The 15,079-nt window shown below is 40.4% G+C and overlaps 1 protein-coding gene across 4 annotated transcripts in view; it reads left to right on the top strand.

Annotated features, from left to right (window-relative positions):
* The window catches only part of DNAJC6 (DnaJ heat shock protein family (Hsp40) member C6), a 138,723-nt gene extending 123,911 nt beyond the window's left edge, over window positions 1-14,812 (top strand). For 3 of the 4 annotated variants that reach the window (XM_032303776.1, XM_032303777.1, XM_032303778.1), the window contains exons 15-19: window positions 240-359; window positions 6,877-7,140; window positions 9,373-9,515; window positions 11,197-11,373; window positions 12,448-12,549. In XM_032303776.1, the coding sequence (XP_032159667.1) occupies window positions 240-359; window positions 6,877-7,140; window positions 9,373-9,515; window positions 11,197-11,373; window positions 12,448-12,549 (806 nt within the window). Of the gene's footprint in view, window positions 1-239; window positions 360-6,876; window positions 7,141-9,372; window positions 9,516-11,196; window positions 11,374-12,447 lie in introns of all 4 variants that reach the window. The other variant, XM_032303775.1, reaches the window with a different exon arrangement.
* Window positions 14,813-15,079: the final 267 nt, after the last annotated feature.

Below are 15,079 nucleotides of genomic sequence, written 5' to 3'. Positions count from 1 at the left end.
AACACTGGATATAATAGTTCCCAGGGATGGCCGATAAATGACATTAGCCTCCTCTGTTCCCTGTCCCTGTTCCAAGCCACTCTTCACTTAAGTTGGAGAAATAAGGTCTATCAACTTCTGACAAACTTGCAAACCCTGTCCTGATTTGCCCTCAAGATGAGCCGTAGCTCTGGATTTCTGAATTGCAGAATTCAGCCTCGACGACTAACTCACTTTCAATCATTTTATTTCCTTTTCAGGAAGTTTTGGAGTGGGAAGCAAGTCAGCTGCCACCAGCCCAACGGGATCCTCGCATGGCACACCCACCCATCAAAACAAACCACAGACTCTGGATCCTTTTGCTGACCTTGGGACACTAGGTATGAACTCAGCAGGTTAAGATAAAAGTAGCATTTACTTTGGCTACAAAGCCTTACATCTAAATCTCTGGTGTTCCAACAAACTGGTGTCATTACCTGGGAACTGAAATAGTATGTATTCTTAATCTTCTTATTCTTATTCTAAAATCTGAGATGGGCTTTAAAAAAAACAAAAACAAAAACAAAACAGGCTTCAAATACTGGTTGGAATCAACTGCTAGTACACCATTTCTCCAATGCCCAATTTTGGATTAGTAGCATGAGTACAGTCAGAACCTTCAGGAGCTCCTGATAACAGAGTTTGGCTCAGCAGAGGTAATGAACATGTAGGGAAATGCTGAACAATGAGGCTGGTCACGTAGATTTGTGCCATATGGGGCCCACCACGCACAGGCCTTCCTGTGATGGTACCCCTGAGACCCTCACGTCGGCATCCATCTTCTCTCCACTGCCTACAGTGCTCTCTGATCAGTTTGTAAATTTCCATATAGAAAATAGACTCTATAGTATTTTCAAAGTGTTTTTCATCATATGTTAATCATCGTTGCAAGATAAGTGTTCCATGAGCAAGTAATTTTGGAAGCATCAAGTTTATTGGACTTTAATTATTGCAAAAGCTTCTGAGCATGGTGATGGTATTCATGGTGATGTTCCCCAAAAGGATACAGTTGGCAGGGTTCTCAAACCATCTCACCAAGGAACTTTTTTTGAAGGAGCAGTTTTTTGGACTAGTATGCCGTGAAACCTTTTCTTTCTCTTTTTTCCTTCTTCCTTTGGGTAGTGCGGAGTTAAATAAGGATAGAGTATCCCAGACACAAAGCTTTGAATTGGCCATGCAGATAGTTTAGGTTCTCAAGAGAGCCCTTCTTGGGGCGCCTGGGTGGCTCAGTGGGTTAAGCCTCTGCCTTCAGCTCAGGTCATGATCTCAGGGTCCTGGGAACGAGCCCTGCATCGTGCTCTCTGCTCAGCAGGGAGCCTTCTTCCCCCTCTCTCTATGCCTGCCTCTCTGCCTACTTGTGATCTCTCTCTGTGTCCAATAAATAAATAAAATCTTTAAAAAACAAAAAAAGAGAGAGAGCCCTTCTGAAGCTTGAGAGCTTAATCGTCTGCAGGGGTTGAGAGCATGACTCCATTTTTGCCAGTAATTGTGTCAGAACCTTGACCTTCCATCATAAACTCCTTAGATTTTTTTTTTCTTTTAAGAACTCTCAAAGTCATTTTCCTTTCTTTCCTTTTCCTTTTTAATATACATTTTGAATTTTAAAATAATAATATCAGGTGAAATTCTGTGTCAAATAAAATCTTATTCACTGCTCATTTTTTATCCATTCAACAGCTGTTTACTAAGTGCCCTCTGTGTGCTAACATTGTCTTAATAAAAACCAACCACACAAAGAAAACCAAAACAAAATTCCTGCCTTCCTAAAGCCTATATTCTAGAAAGGGAAAGAAACAGTAAATGAGTAAGTATATAATATGGTATCAAATTAAAAAATAAAAACAATGTTATTTTAAGAGTTTTACATGTATCATTCTGTTTAATCTCCTCTGTAATCTTTTGAAGTATTGGGACTGGTATCCTCATTTTGCAGATGAGGAAACTGGGGCCCAGACGATTAAGTAACACACCCAAGTCCCATGATTTCAACCCCCTGAAGCTCTGGAGCTCACACTCATGGGGGAAAAAAAAAAAAAGCAAAGAGCGTGTGAATGATGGACGGCCTGGTGTGTTATTTTAGGTATCAAGTGGTTAGGAAAGGCCTCTCTGGAGAGGTGATCTTTATAGAAGATTCTTTTTAAAACTCCAGCCTCACATTCTGCATTTAGTTGTCATGTCCTTTTAGAAACGAATCTGGAATGGTTCCTTTGCCCTTTTTTTTCTTCCCTTTTTTTCTTTTTCTTTTTTTCTTTGCATGACATGGATCCTTGAGGGATATGGGCCAGGTGAGAAAGTCTCAGTTTGGTTTTGATGTTAACTTTGATCATTTGCTTTAAGGGGTGTCTGCCAGGTTTCTTCATTACAAAGTTACCATTTTTTCCCTTTGTAATTAATGAGTAATCTGGAGATAATCTGAGGCTATCCTCTCTGAGAATATCTTATTCTCCATCTGATTTAGCTACTGGTTTTAGCAGTCATTAGTGATTCTTGCCTGAAGCAGTTATTACTATGGTGGTTGTGAAATTGTGATTATCTGATTCTGCCCTTGTTTTTGTATATATTAATTGGCATTTAACTGTAAAAAAGAGTCTCTTTTTCTTTCTCTCTCATCCGTTTGGACTAATGGATTTTTTTAAAAGATTTATTTATTTATTTGACAGGGAGAGAGAGAGAGAGATCACAAGTAGGCAGAGAGGCAGGCAGAGAGAGGAGGAAGCAGGCTTCCCGCTGAACAGAGAGCGTAATGCAGGGCTCAATCCTAGGACCCTGAGATCATGACCTGAGCCAAAGGCAGTGGCTTAACCCACTGAGCCACCCAGGCGCCCCAGTGGATTCTTTTTTTATTCATTACTGTCATTACTTTCTGTAATGTTCACGTCTCAGATTTAGTTTGGTTTGTGAAAGCTTTTTTTTTTTTTTCCTGGCTCCTCCGTCCTTTTCACTTGTGTCCATCAGTTTTTGAGAACCTTCCTTCTTTATGGCACAATAAGATGCTCCAGGCTTATCTTGAAATATTTGTTCCCCAGCCCTAAAATCAGTCATTCTCCAAGGAATCCTTATTCTCTTTTGTGGAAAATGGCATTTGGAAACCAAGGTCTGTGTGCCAAGTGTGTTCATTGGTACTGGGGTGAGTATCATTGCTCTGCCTTTCAGAAGCTAGAGAGAGGAGATGAGCAGGCGTAATTGAAATACAAAATCCCATCCAGTACGGCAGGACTCTTCCGTACCTTGCCCTATTCTGCATATGTGGCTTCCATTGCTCTGGATCTCAACAACACTAACTGTCCTACAACAAAAATAATTTCAGAATAGCTACACCCATATCACTACAATAATGAACCTGCTGGGAGGAGTTCAGGAGTTCTTTGCCAGTTTTGAAAGATAGTAATTCTTACAACTGCTGGGAAAACTGGTTTCCTAAATTTCTTTATTTTTCAAGTCACATAATTTAGGAAAGGTAAGTGACTTTTCTAAAGCCACACAGTGAACAGGTCATAAGCAAAGCCAGAATTTTTGATACCCTGGCAATCGCTTTGAGGATTAAAATGAAACTTCCAAATTACATAGCTGCAATTCAGAAAAGGCAAAAGACAGTGTCCTTCTCCTAAAGATATTTTGACATTCAGCAATTCTGATGCGAATACCAGTGCCTTAGTTTTTCCTGTAGACATTCTGATCTAATTGGTCTGGCTGTGGCCTGAGTGTAGGGAGTTTTAAAAGCTCCCTAGGTGATTATAATGCACAACCAAGGCTGATAACCACTGCTTTGGCTTTTAATGAGGATAGCAGTGGCCTCTAGGTTTAGCTGCTGCTTTACATTTTTGTCAGTTCCCTGCTTCAGTAGCATTAAAAATTAAATTTCTGAACATGGGTAGAGAATATTCTGGAAGATTAGGCATCAGAAAGTCTTACAATGTTGATGAGCCCCTTGAGAGCAGGATCAGCATTTGCCTTTTCACTACCGTGTTGCAGCCTAGCATGTGAAAGATGCTCGATAGTGTTTTATAAATGAATGAATAAATGGCAGTGTAATGGGAATATGGAAGCTTTTTTTTTTTTTTAAGTTTTTAGGCTTTTCCATATTTATTGAATTTTAAATTATATATGTATATATATATATATATCTTCTGAATTTATGTATCTATCTATCTATCTATCTATCTATATTCAGAAGGAAGATAGTAAGCATCCTTAAACTGTAAAATGAAATCCCAGTGCAGAACGAATACCCAGTTTAAGGTGTATGTTGATGTGCTGTTGACAGGGGCTCCTGAAAGAGGCTTCAGGCTCTGAGTTACCCACTGACAGGGGGCAATGCCAAGCTTCAGAGCTTCTGTCATTACCTTTTTCTATTACCAAGTATTTATTGAGCCCTTATGATGTACTGGTGTATACTGGGCATATGAACTTGCATCATAATATAATATGTAATGCCTCCTAATTTACTTAATTCAGGGTTTGTGAAATATTTTCATATAGCCTTTGTGTCTTTATGGTATACCTGTGATATAGATGTAGTTCTGGTTTTACAAATGAGGAAACTGAGGCTCCATGAGTTGAAGTTTTTCACTGAGCTTCAGAAGAACAAGGATTCTCTGTAGATCGTATTCCTAGTGCTGTGTCCCCAGCTCTCAGCACAGGAGATGGCACATAGATGCTCTATAAATACTGATGAGTGAATGCATGGATGGTAAATGACTAGATGGATGGATGAATAAATGCGTTCATGAATGGGTGATAGAGCTGAGACTCAAACTCAGATTGACTCCAAGTTATAGTGTCCATAAGGCAGCATTCCCAGTGAGGAAGGAAGGAGTCCTAGATGAATAAAGGGAAAAGCCTATAGAGAGAAGAGACAGTAAGGGGTAACTTGCAGTGACAGGCTCAGAGATTTGCGGAGGAATTAGGGATCATGGGTACAGCAAATGAGCATGACATTTGGAGGTAGGATGCCTATTGTCAAGCCCCCGCACTGTTAACTAGCTGTGTGATCATGAGCACATCAGGAAACGTCCCTGAGTTTCGGATTTTCTTGTTGTTAAAGTGGGGTCAATGTGAAAAATTGCTCAACATCACTTGGCATCACAGAGATACAAATCAAAACCACAATGAGATACCGGTCAGAATGGCTAAAGTTAACAGTTCAGGAAACAACAGATATTGGCAAGGATGTGGAGAAAGGGGAGCCTTTTTACACTGTTGGTGGGAATGCAAACTGGTGCAACCACTCTGGAAGACAGTATGGAGGTTTCTCAAAAAGTTAAAGATAGAGCTACCCTATGATCTAGCAATTGCACTATTAGGTATTGATCCAAAGGATACAAACAGTGATTTGAAGGGGCACATGTACCCCAATGTTTATAGCAGCAAAATGTCCACAATAGCCAAACTGTGGGAAGAGTCCAGATGTCCACTGACAGATGAAAGGGTAGAGAAGATGTGGTATAGATATATGATGAAATATTACTTAGCCATCAGAAGGAATGAACTCTTGCCACTTGCAATAATGTAGATGAAACTAGAGGGTATTATGCTAAGAGAAATCAATCAGAGAAAGTCAAATATATGAGTTCATTCATATGTGGGATTTAAGAAACAAATCAGTTGAACATAGGGGAAGAGAAGGAAAAATAAGAGAATATCAGAGAGGAAGACAAACTGTAAGAGACTCTTAACTATAGAAAACTAAAGGAAGGTTGCTGGAGGGGAGCTGGGTGGGGGGATGGGGTATCTGGGTGATGGGCATTAGGAGGACACTTGATGGAATGAGCACTGGGTATGATATGCACCTGATGGATCACTGAATTCAACCTATGAAATTAATAATATACCATATGTTAATTAAATTTAAAATAAATATAAATATAAATATAAAAATAAGTACTTATGGATTAAAATATAAAAACTATAAAGGGGGATCAGTAGTACTGCCTACCCCCTTAAGAGTGTTGTATAGATTGAAAGCAGTAATATACACAAGCATATTTTGTACATAAATGTTAGTTATTTTATTATCATTGTTACTTTGGGTTTGGTGCATGAAAGATCACTACATTCCAGTTTCTCATTTTACCTCTTTAAACACAAGCCACAGCTGGTCTTTGTATTTTGGAAATAGCCCAGCATGTACGCAGTGAGTACTTAAAAGTTAGGAGGTTGTGGAATCAGAATTCTATTTAGATTCCTGGCACAAACTAATAATTTTTTTAAGCTTGAGTAAGATCCTTTGCCTGGTTCAAAGTTGTCTTAGCGTTGGCTGTGTTTACTCTCCTGCAATGAAATGCAAGAAGTGTGAAATTGAAACCTACTTGTGAAATTTCAGAGCATCTTTGTTTACTCTTGGGCACTCACCACTGTTGTTCTTAACAACAAACAATGATTAATCTTGATCATTGACAGGTAAGTAGTACCTTAGTGAGTGAACATATTTTGCTTTATTCTCTGTTCTTGTCATTTTGTAGTTTTTCTTCCGGTGAAGAAAACAGAATGTGCTTAGAAGGTGGGAGGGAGAGAAGAGATGCCACAGTGGGAAAAGCTGGGGCTCTTCAGGCTTGGAGTCAAAGACCCAGATTCCAGTCTCGGTTCTGTCACTTGCCGGCTGTGTGACTTGGGAAAAAATCACCTAACTGTTCTGGACTGCAGTTTGTTTATCTGAAGAAAATGATGCGGTTAATAATACATACCTAAAAATGTCACTGTGGAGATTAAAGGAAACACATACTGCAGTTTCTTTAACTATTAGGAAGGTTAATTGTGTTATCAGTCAAAGTAATTTCCACTAAAATCACTGAAAACAGTAACTTGGGACAAGGCTCTTCAAAATAGCATTCCTGTCTCTTTCTCTCTTTGTTTCCGTAGGTAGTTCTTCATTTGCCAGCAAACCCACCACACCAACTGGATTGGGTGGAGGATTTCCACCTCTCAGCTCACCGCAGAAAGCATCTCCCCAGCCCATGGGGGGAGGGTGGCAGCAGGGAGGGAGCTACAGCTGGCAGCAGACACAGTCTAAGCCACAGACCAGCATCCCCCACTCGTCTCCCCAGCACCGACCCAACTACAACGTGAGCTTCTCAGCCATGCCTGGGGGGCAGAGTGAACGTGGGAAAGGATCAGCTAATTTGGGTAAGGATGATGGTGTGTAGCCTGACCGGAGGATAGCCTGTATTGTCATACTACCTGTGTGTATGTATGTCCGAAGGAGACAGAACACAATTCCAGTGCTGAGTGAATCTTAGAGTTGTAGAGACACACCATGATCCCTACCTCCCACTCTGTGCCTGAAGCACCTGGGTGTACCATGCTCTTAACACTTATGTCATTTTGTGACTGCTAGTTCACTTGTCTGTCTCTTTCCACCTGGAGACCGGATGGAGAGCAGGGCCTGCGTCATGTTCTCATTAGCACCTAGCTTAGTAGGCACTAAATATTACTGTGGATGTGAATGGAGGGGTAGCTGGTTCTTGAAGCTGTTATTCCTTTGGAAGAGGGAGTAGAAGAGAAAGTTTGGGAACCTTGCAAGCACTGTTCATATTTGCCCTTGGATCCTGATTAGAGGAGGGTGTCTGTCCTGGACATTTAGTCTTGGTTGTGCTCTGATTGGTGGATATTTCTGAGATCATTCAGTTTTCTATGATGGTTTTTTTCCTCTCTTCTGAGAAGAAAGTTAAAAGAACACAAAGTGGGCCAAGAGCTAAGGCTAGAGGATACTCTGGATAGGCCTCCTTCTTTTCTTTTTCTTTTCTTTTCTTTTTTTGAATGGGATTCTTGATAACAAGGAAAAAGTGATATATTTTGCCTAGCAGGGGTGGTTAAATTTGAGTTTGTTGAACAGCCTGTTGTAATGTATTTTACATTTCAGTTGATCTGATCGTATTCAAGAACTAAATGTGGAGGGATGTGGTGAGGAAATAGGCCTTTCTCTCTATGGAACATGGGAAAGGAAACTCTGCTTTTTCTAGTCACTGTAGCTTACTGTATGTCAGGTGCTACTCCAACCAGTTTCACATATTATTTAATATGATCTTCAAAACCAACCCCATGTCATAGATTTTTAAAAAAAATCTATGATGGAGATAAATAATTTAAGTCCATGTGGCTTATAAGTGGCAGGGGCAAGATTGGAACCCAGGCAATGTGGCTCCAGAACCCCTTCTCTTAACTGTCACACTCTACCGGATATGACACAGGTCCCTTCTCAAAGTAATAACATGACAGGGATTTTTGTTGTTGTTGGGAATATGTAACATCATGTTTGTTCTTTGGTTAGCAGTGGATATTGCTTGGACAATTCCATAGAGCCATGTGGCTTTCCCTCCGTTTTGTATTTTGAGTAGATGTAGGGCGATTGGCTTCAGTCAGCAGAACATTATGGAGTGCTCATCTTCAGTGTAGAGAACATCAGCATTATGGCAATGAACAAGACAGACAAATATCGTCATCTCAGAGCACTTACATTTTAGCATGTGCATGTGCGGGTGCGTGTGTCTTACAGTATAGACATGGCAAATGGGTTTCAATACACATGCCAGCATTGATTGATGGGCATTGACAGCATGGATGTCTGTGTTTGGGTTCTGTTCTGTTTTAATTTAATAAACATTTAAATAGTCAGGCACTATTCTAAACCCTTTAAAATGTTAACGTATCACTTCTCACAACAGCCCTATGAGGTAAATGGTATTTAACACCATCCCTGTTTTACAGATGAGGAAACTGAGGCATGCACATGATAACTGACTTGCTTCAACATTACATTGCCAGTAAGTGGCAGAGCTATGATTAAAGTCTGGGATCCCAGCCCCAGAGACTTTGCTCTTTGCCACCATGCTAGGCTGCCTCTCCAAACATTAAGAAGGATTATGAAGCCACAAGCAGACTTGGTGAAAAAGAGCACTGTGCAGGACTCAGACTGCCAGCTGGGTGTGGGCAGGAAAGCAGTGGCATCCATGGACTGCAAGTACCTAAACTCAGGTGTTAGCCGCATCGCTGATACTAACTAGTTCTATGACTGGGGTGGGTGGGGGGTGTGCATCACAAATATCCTCAGCTATGAGAAGATGATACAGTGGGAAAAGTGTTCTGGAGTTGGATTTAGTCTAACAATCCAGCCAGGAGTCCTAACTTTGCGATGGATGTGGTCTATGATTCTGGGCAAATCTCTTAGTTTCTCCAGACCTCATTTTCCTCATCTGTCACATGGGCATGAGAGTCTCATACTCTGTTCATTGGGTACGTATAAGGAGTAAGAGGATTAATGCATGTGAAAGCACCTTGGAGACCCTAAGTGTTATGAGGTGATAGGATTTCGTGTTTAAGAGTAAAATAATAATGATTTTTTAAAAAATTCTGTTGCAGAAGGGAAACAAAAAGCAGCTGACTTTGAAGACCTACTTTCTGGTCAAGGTTTCAATGCACACAAAGACAAAAAGGGGCCTCGAACAATAGCTGAGATGAGAAAGGAGGAAATGGCTAAGGAAATGGATCCTGAGAAATTGAAGGTGAGTGAGCCCCTGGCCCAGTGTGATTATTTGGTGTGACAGTCATGTGAGAAGATCAGGGGGTATGGAGCCATCGGTGTTCCTGGTTCCTGGCTTCCTCACTGCTTCCCTCCACTTTCCACCAGAGCAGTTCTACTTTTATCTGTTTTGATTCTAGAAGTCTAGGTAGCATTGGATTTGGGGAAAAAGAATATTTCCCCATTAAAAAAAACAGTTATAAACCAGGTACTCCTGATTTAGCCTGGAAACCAAAGGGTGGTTACATGGATAAATTGTGTGAGGTAGTAGAGAACAGGTCTGTAAAAGATCAAGAGAACTGGAATGTTCTCACAGATGGAGAGGTTGAATTCCTACCTGACGAAATATGCTGACACTAGAACTAACTGGGAGATGGCGCTCTAATCTGTTACTGCATTAAAGGATCTCCAGAACCAGGATTAGCACAGCCAGTCCATTTTGCACATTTTGAAAAAATGTAACATATTTCCAGACAATTTGAACATTTGTTTAAGATCTAAAGATCCTTGGATACTCTTTTTTTAAAAAATCTTATTTATTTTATTTGACACAGAGAGATCACAAGTAGGCAGAGAGGCAGGCAGAGAGAAAGGAGGAAGCAGGCTCCCCACTGAGCAGAGAGCCCGATGGGGGGCCGATCCCAGGACCCCAAGATCACGACCCTAGCCGAGGCAGAGGTTCAACCCAATGAGCCACCCAGGCGCCCCTTGGATACTCTTGAGGGCAATACGGGATCCTTTGTTTGCATGCTTGCCTTTTTATTTCATGTAACACCACAGAGGTTTCTTTTTTCTTACAAAACTCTGTGCTTCATCTCAGTAACTCTGTGCTTAATCTCAGTTTGTTCATTAGGCAAACTCTAACAGTTTTCTATGAAAAAAAGTGGTTTAAGTCTTTTAAACTACGGTTGGTTATTTAGCTGGTACAAGGTATTTAGTTGCTTAGGAGAGTAGCCATCCTTCACCTTGGCTAAGCCATCACTCATCAACAAATACCCTCTGAGCATCTATTATGTGCTAAATGCTGATGCATTCTTACAAACCCTTCAACATAATCACCTCATTTGATAGTTTTTGAGCAGTATTTTGAACCAGGCATGTTATTTGGCTCTTGAGTTCCACTGATGTATAGGAAACAGTACCTTTTCTCAAACAACTCTGCGTAATGGCAAAGAAAGGTGATTTCGATAAAGTATTACATATATTATGATAGAAACATGCTCAAGGGATTAACTCAGAGAAATGTGTTCTTTTTTTCAAGGGGTATTTATTTGGTGTCTGTCTGCCAGACACTACACTAGACAGAGGCAGAGAGCAGAGACCAAAGTAGACATGGGTGTGCCTCTACAGGGTCCAAGCTTTAGAAATGGGATTAACTCCGGGAGTGGGGCCAAGAGGAAGGAATTCAAGTTGGCAAAGGCAAATAGTAGGAAAGTCCTGAGCAGGCTTTAAAAGGATGATGAAGGGTCAGCCAGAAAGACAGGTTAGGAGATGGATGGGGAAAAGGATCCCAGGTTGAGGAAACAGCTTGGCATATGCACAGAGTCCCAAGTAGTTGAGCCCCAAGTAGTTGATGTCGCTGAGGCAGGAGGGGTTTCCAGAGTCTCGATGGAGACCTTGGGGATTGAAACATTTGAATTTCCTAATTCCCTCTGCGTTGACAGATTCTGGAATGGATTGAAGGCAAAGAGAGAAATATCAGAGCACTTCTGTCCACGATGCACACGGTGCTGTGGGCTGGGGAGACCAAGTGGAAACCAGTGGGCATGGCGGACCTGGTAACACCTGAGCAGGTGAAAAAGGTGTACCGGAGGGCTGTGCTGGTGGTGCACCCGGATAAAGTGAGTATAACCTGCCCTTGATGAAGCAGGAGGAATGAAACTATACAATACAACACAACAATGGAATGAGGGGCCTTTACTAGGTGTATGATTTACCGCCGAGTAATTTTTTAGGGATCGGATGTAATTGTGTCCTGGCTTATAATAGTAAGGGTGGGCTAAGAGCTGGACAGAGGAAAACTTTTCTCTTGTAGAGATGTGGCAGGATGTTTAGCCGCAGCTCTAGGGAAGAAGCTTTAGCATGTAGTTGGCAAAATTGGTGGGAATCAAAAAAGTATTCAAAATGGACCTAAAATCGTCATTCTGTTGATGATGCCAGTTTATGTTTTCATGGAAGTATATAAACATATAGGTGCTCTCCAATATCAGAAGCTACCGGATGGCCCCAGTTGAAATCCTCATAAGACGAAGAAACCTCTTAGACGGAAGTGAATCACCTTGCTGTCATATAGACAAACTTGGTTTTATTTACACCAGCCCTGTTATGTGAGGCTATGGTTGAAATGCCACTTGGGAACACATGCTTGAATTTCATGTATTTGCTTTTCATTTCTCTATACTTTTGATGACTAGTCTGAAGAAGAGAATTAATCAGAAACAAAGCGTTTCAGTGAATCAAAAGAGAAAGAGGAACAGGAACCTAGGAAAATACACAAACCCTGCACCTATGTTATGGGTTTCCAAGAACTTAATTTTTTTTTGAAATTGGAAAATAGAGGAGTTTACTAATTTAAATTAAATTAATTAATTAAATTAAATTACTAATTATAGATAGGCTGTCCTGAGCCTTTGTCACTGGTAAGTACTTCTGGAGAATGGGTCCATCTTTCACTACTCAGTAAGTGCTCTGTATCTGCTCATTCATGGACTACTGTTACCGTATGTCAATGCCTAAGGGGAGGGAGTTCTGGGGAGGCCATATCATTAGGGTCACATAGATAAGCTATAAAAAGAGAAATGGCCTAATAGAAAAACATTTCAATTACTTGGAACCCCCTATTAGCAGTGAAAATTGTAATACAGGTAAAATTTTGGTCTGTAGTATGTAATGCGTTGTTTTATTTTTTTCTACAGGCTACCGGGCAACCCTATGAACAATATGCAAAGATGATTTTCATGGAGCTCAATGATGCCTGGTCTGAATTTGAAAATCAAGGTCAAAAGCCCTTGTATTAACATATGAGCTTTTCCATCTCTGCGGCAGACCTGTGCTAATGCTTAGTGTGCGTCACAATTCTGAAGTTTTCACAGGTGAACCCAAAACTCTAGTAACATGTTTCCAGTACTAAACTGTTAAATTACTCGTGAATTAATTCCTCACTGATAAGGATTGTGGATGTTTGTTTCCTCAAGTCCCCACTATAAAAAGTTCAAAGCAGGGGAGGAACTTTTAGTCAGACAACCTTGTGGAGTTACAAGATTCCAGCCTGCTCTCTGGGGAGCTGACTCAGCATTTTGTGGGGAAATGGAAAACTGAGGCCACCAAAGGCATAACACCATCTCATTGTCTGAGAACAGGAATAATGAGCAAAAGCTATGCTAATTGGATTACATTATGGATTTTAACTAATGGTTTTTAGATTTTATTGGAAAGATGTAATTTGAGCCATGGCTTTACATAGATTCTAGGAACACAACCATTGAATATTTTATTTTTATGGAAATTTACAATGGTCTTTAGCATAATACTGTATACTTCTTTTGGTCAAGAGGACTAACTCATGTAAAAGAACTTGAACTGTGGAAAGTGATTGTATTACAATACAGTGATTGCCAGCTCTTCCTGGATAAGCGAAAACTTAATGGAAATGCTGAGTAAAGAAAACAGGGATACTGTGGAGACAGAAATCTTTGTTCCTGGTCAGAAAGTTGGGCTGCTACTTTCCTCTCCCTTTAGAAAACTGTGGTTGCTTAAAGAAAATGTCTTAATGATGTAACTTCAACTCTAAACCTAATTTGAAAGAAATTTACAATTTTGCCATAAGGCTTCATGCTCTTCTTTTGCCTAAGTCAGGAAAATGTTCTTAGCTGGGAATAGGTTGCGAGGCAGTTTGGCACAGTCACAGTGTATCAGGCCTGATACCCCGTAAGGAGTCCCTGTCTTCTAGGTCTGTGAGCGGTTGTGCTGAGGGCATAGAAAACCCACACTGAACACAAGTAATGAGGTAGGCGCAGTGGCGGGGTGGGGCGGGGGAGGGGGGAGCTGTGCTCACCTTCCCACCAAGTTAGGTGGGGGCTTGTCAGGATTTGCTTGGAGGAACTGTGTCTTCCTCCCACCTATTGAAACTGGATCCTTGGATTCTTACAGTGGGTTTATTGTTTTCAAAGTAGCTGGGGGTCCACAGAACAGCATACACACAGGGACATCTGTGAAAGCAAAGCCAGAAGGAGACCTTTGCAGACTTCACACTGGTTGGATTTCAGTCCAGCGTTTTGGCTGTTTCTCATTTGGAGGGCTCAGCAGTTGCTATCCCGAGACTTCAGGAAGTCCCTCTGGGTGTGCACATACACAAAGTGCATAGTATATCTATGCAAAGCAGATGGCCAAAAAGATTTCCATGCTAATCTTAAAAGGTTCGTGCTCAATATTGTGAAAAGCTTTCAGAAGTTGTTTTTAAAAGACAATCATTTTTTGTTTCCATTTTAATTTTCTTGTGGCAAACTGTACCAGAAAAGCAGCATGTCAGAAATACTTTATGTTCTATATAGAACTTGTTCTTTCTTGCTTGCTCACTTACTTTCTCTTCCTTTTTTGTTATGTTTGTTATTTATTTTGCTCTTTATTGACAATGTGAAACTTGCAGAAAATGTTCTCTTTTTAAATATACAGCTGTAAACTGTTCAAGGTAACCATAACAAACTAGGTGTTATTTATTAACGTATAATGAAATAATGTTTGATCCAGTATGTGCTTGTCTTATTTAAAACTGGAATGTGAGACATGTTGCTGTGACCTGGTTTTTTTTTTTTCTTTCTCATTCACATTTGTAGATATTGTGTGAACTACAGTATATAATGATAATAATTAAAAGGATATTATGTGAATGTCACGTACATTTTGAAATGGTAGAACCATATTAGCTTTGTATCATGTTTGGGTAATTCATCAATGTTCACAGTATAAAACATCATTAAACATTATGTAATTAGAAAGAGAAAGAATCTTACCTAACTTATTAAATTTGGGATTTCCTTCATCTCTCTTCCAGATACATTATAATTCTGGACCCCTATTTATCTCAAAACTCTTAACGTATGCAGACCAACAGGTTTTTGCATTCCTTTTAAATATCTGGTTGTGACAAAGCTTGTTGTTGATCAGATTTACTGTTTCATTCATGTTTGTTGTAATATATTTTTTGTTTTGTAAATATGTTACACACAACAAAATGTGATTGGTCTAAAATATTTGTAATGTATATTAAAAGGCTCAAAAATATTTGTAGAAACCTAAGTTATTTTTGCACTTATAGGAATTTAATGACAAGTTTGAGTTACATCTTCTGACGCGATTCACTTTTAAGAAAAGTTACGGGAGGGACGCCTGGGTGGCTCAGTTGGTTAAGCAGCTGCCTTCGGCTCAGGTCATGATCCCAGCGTCCTGGGATCGAGTCCCACATCGGGCTCCTTGCTCGGCACGGAGCCTGCTTCTCCCTCTGCCTCTGCCTGCCATTCTGTCTGCCTGTGCTTGCTCTCTGCTCCCCTA

The sequence above is a fragment of the Mustela erminea genome, chromosome 10 (genome assembly GCF_009829155.1).
Source record: "Mustela erminea isolate mMusErm1 chromosome 10, mMusErm1.Pri, whole genome shotgun sequence".
In the NCBI taxonomy this organism is placed as follows: domain Eukaryota; kingdom Metazoa; phylum Chordata; class Mammalia; order Carnivora; family Mustelidae; genus Mustela; species Mustela erminea.
This window is presented reverse-complemented; position numbering and strand designations above follow the sequence as displayed.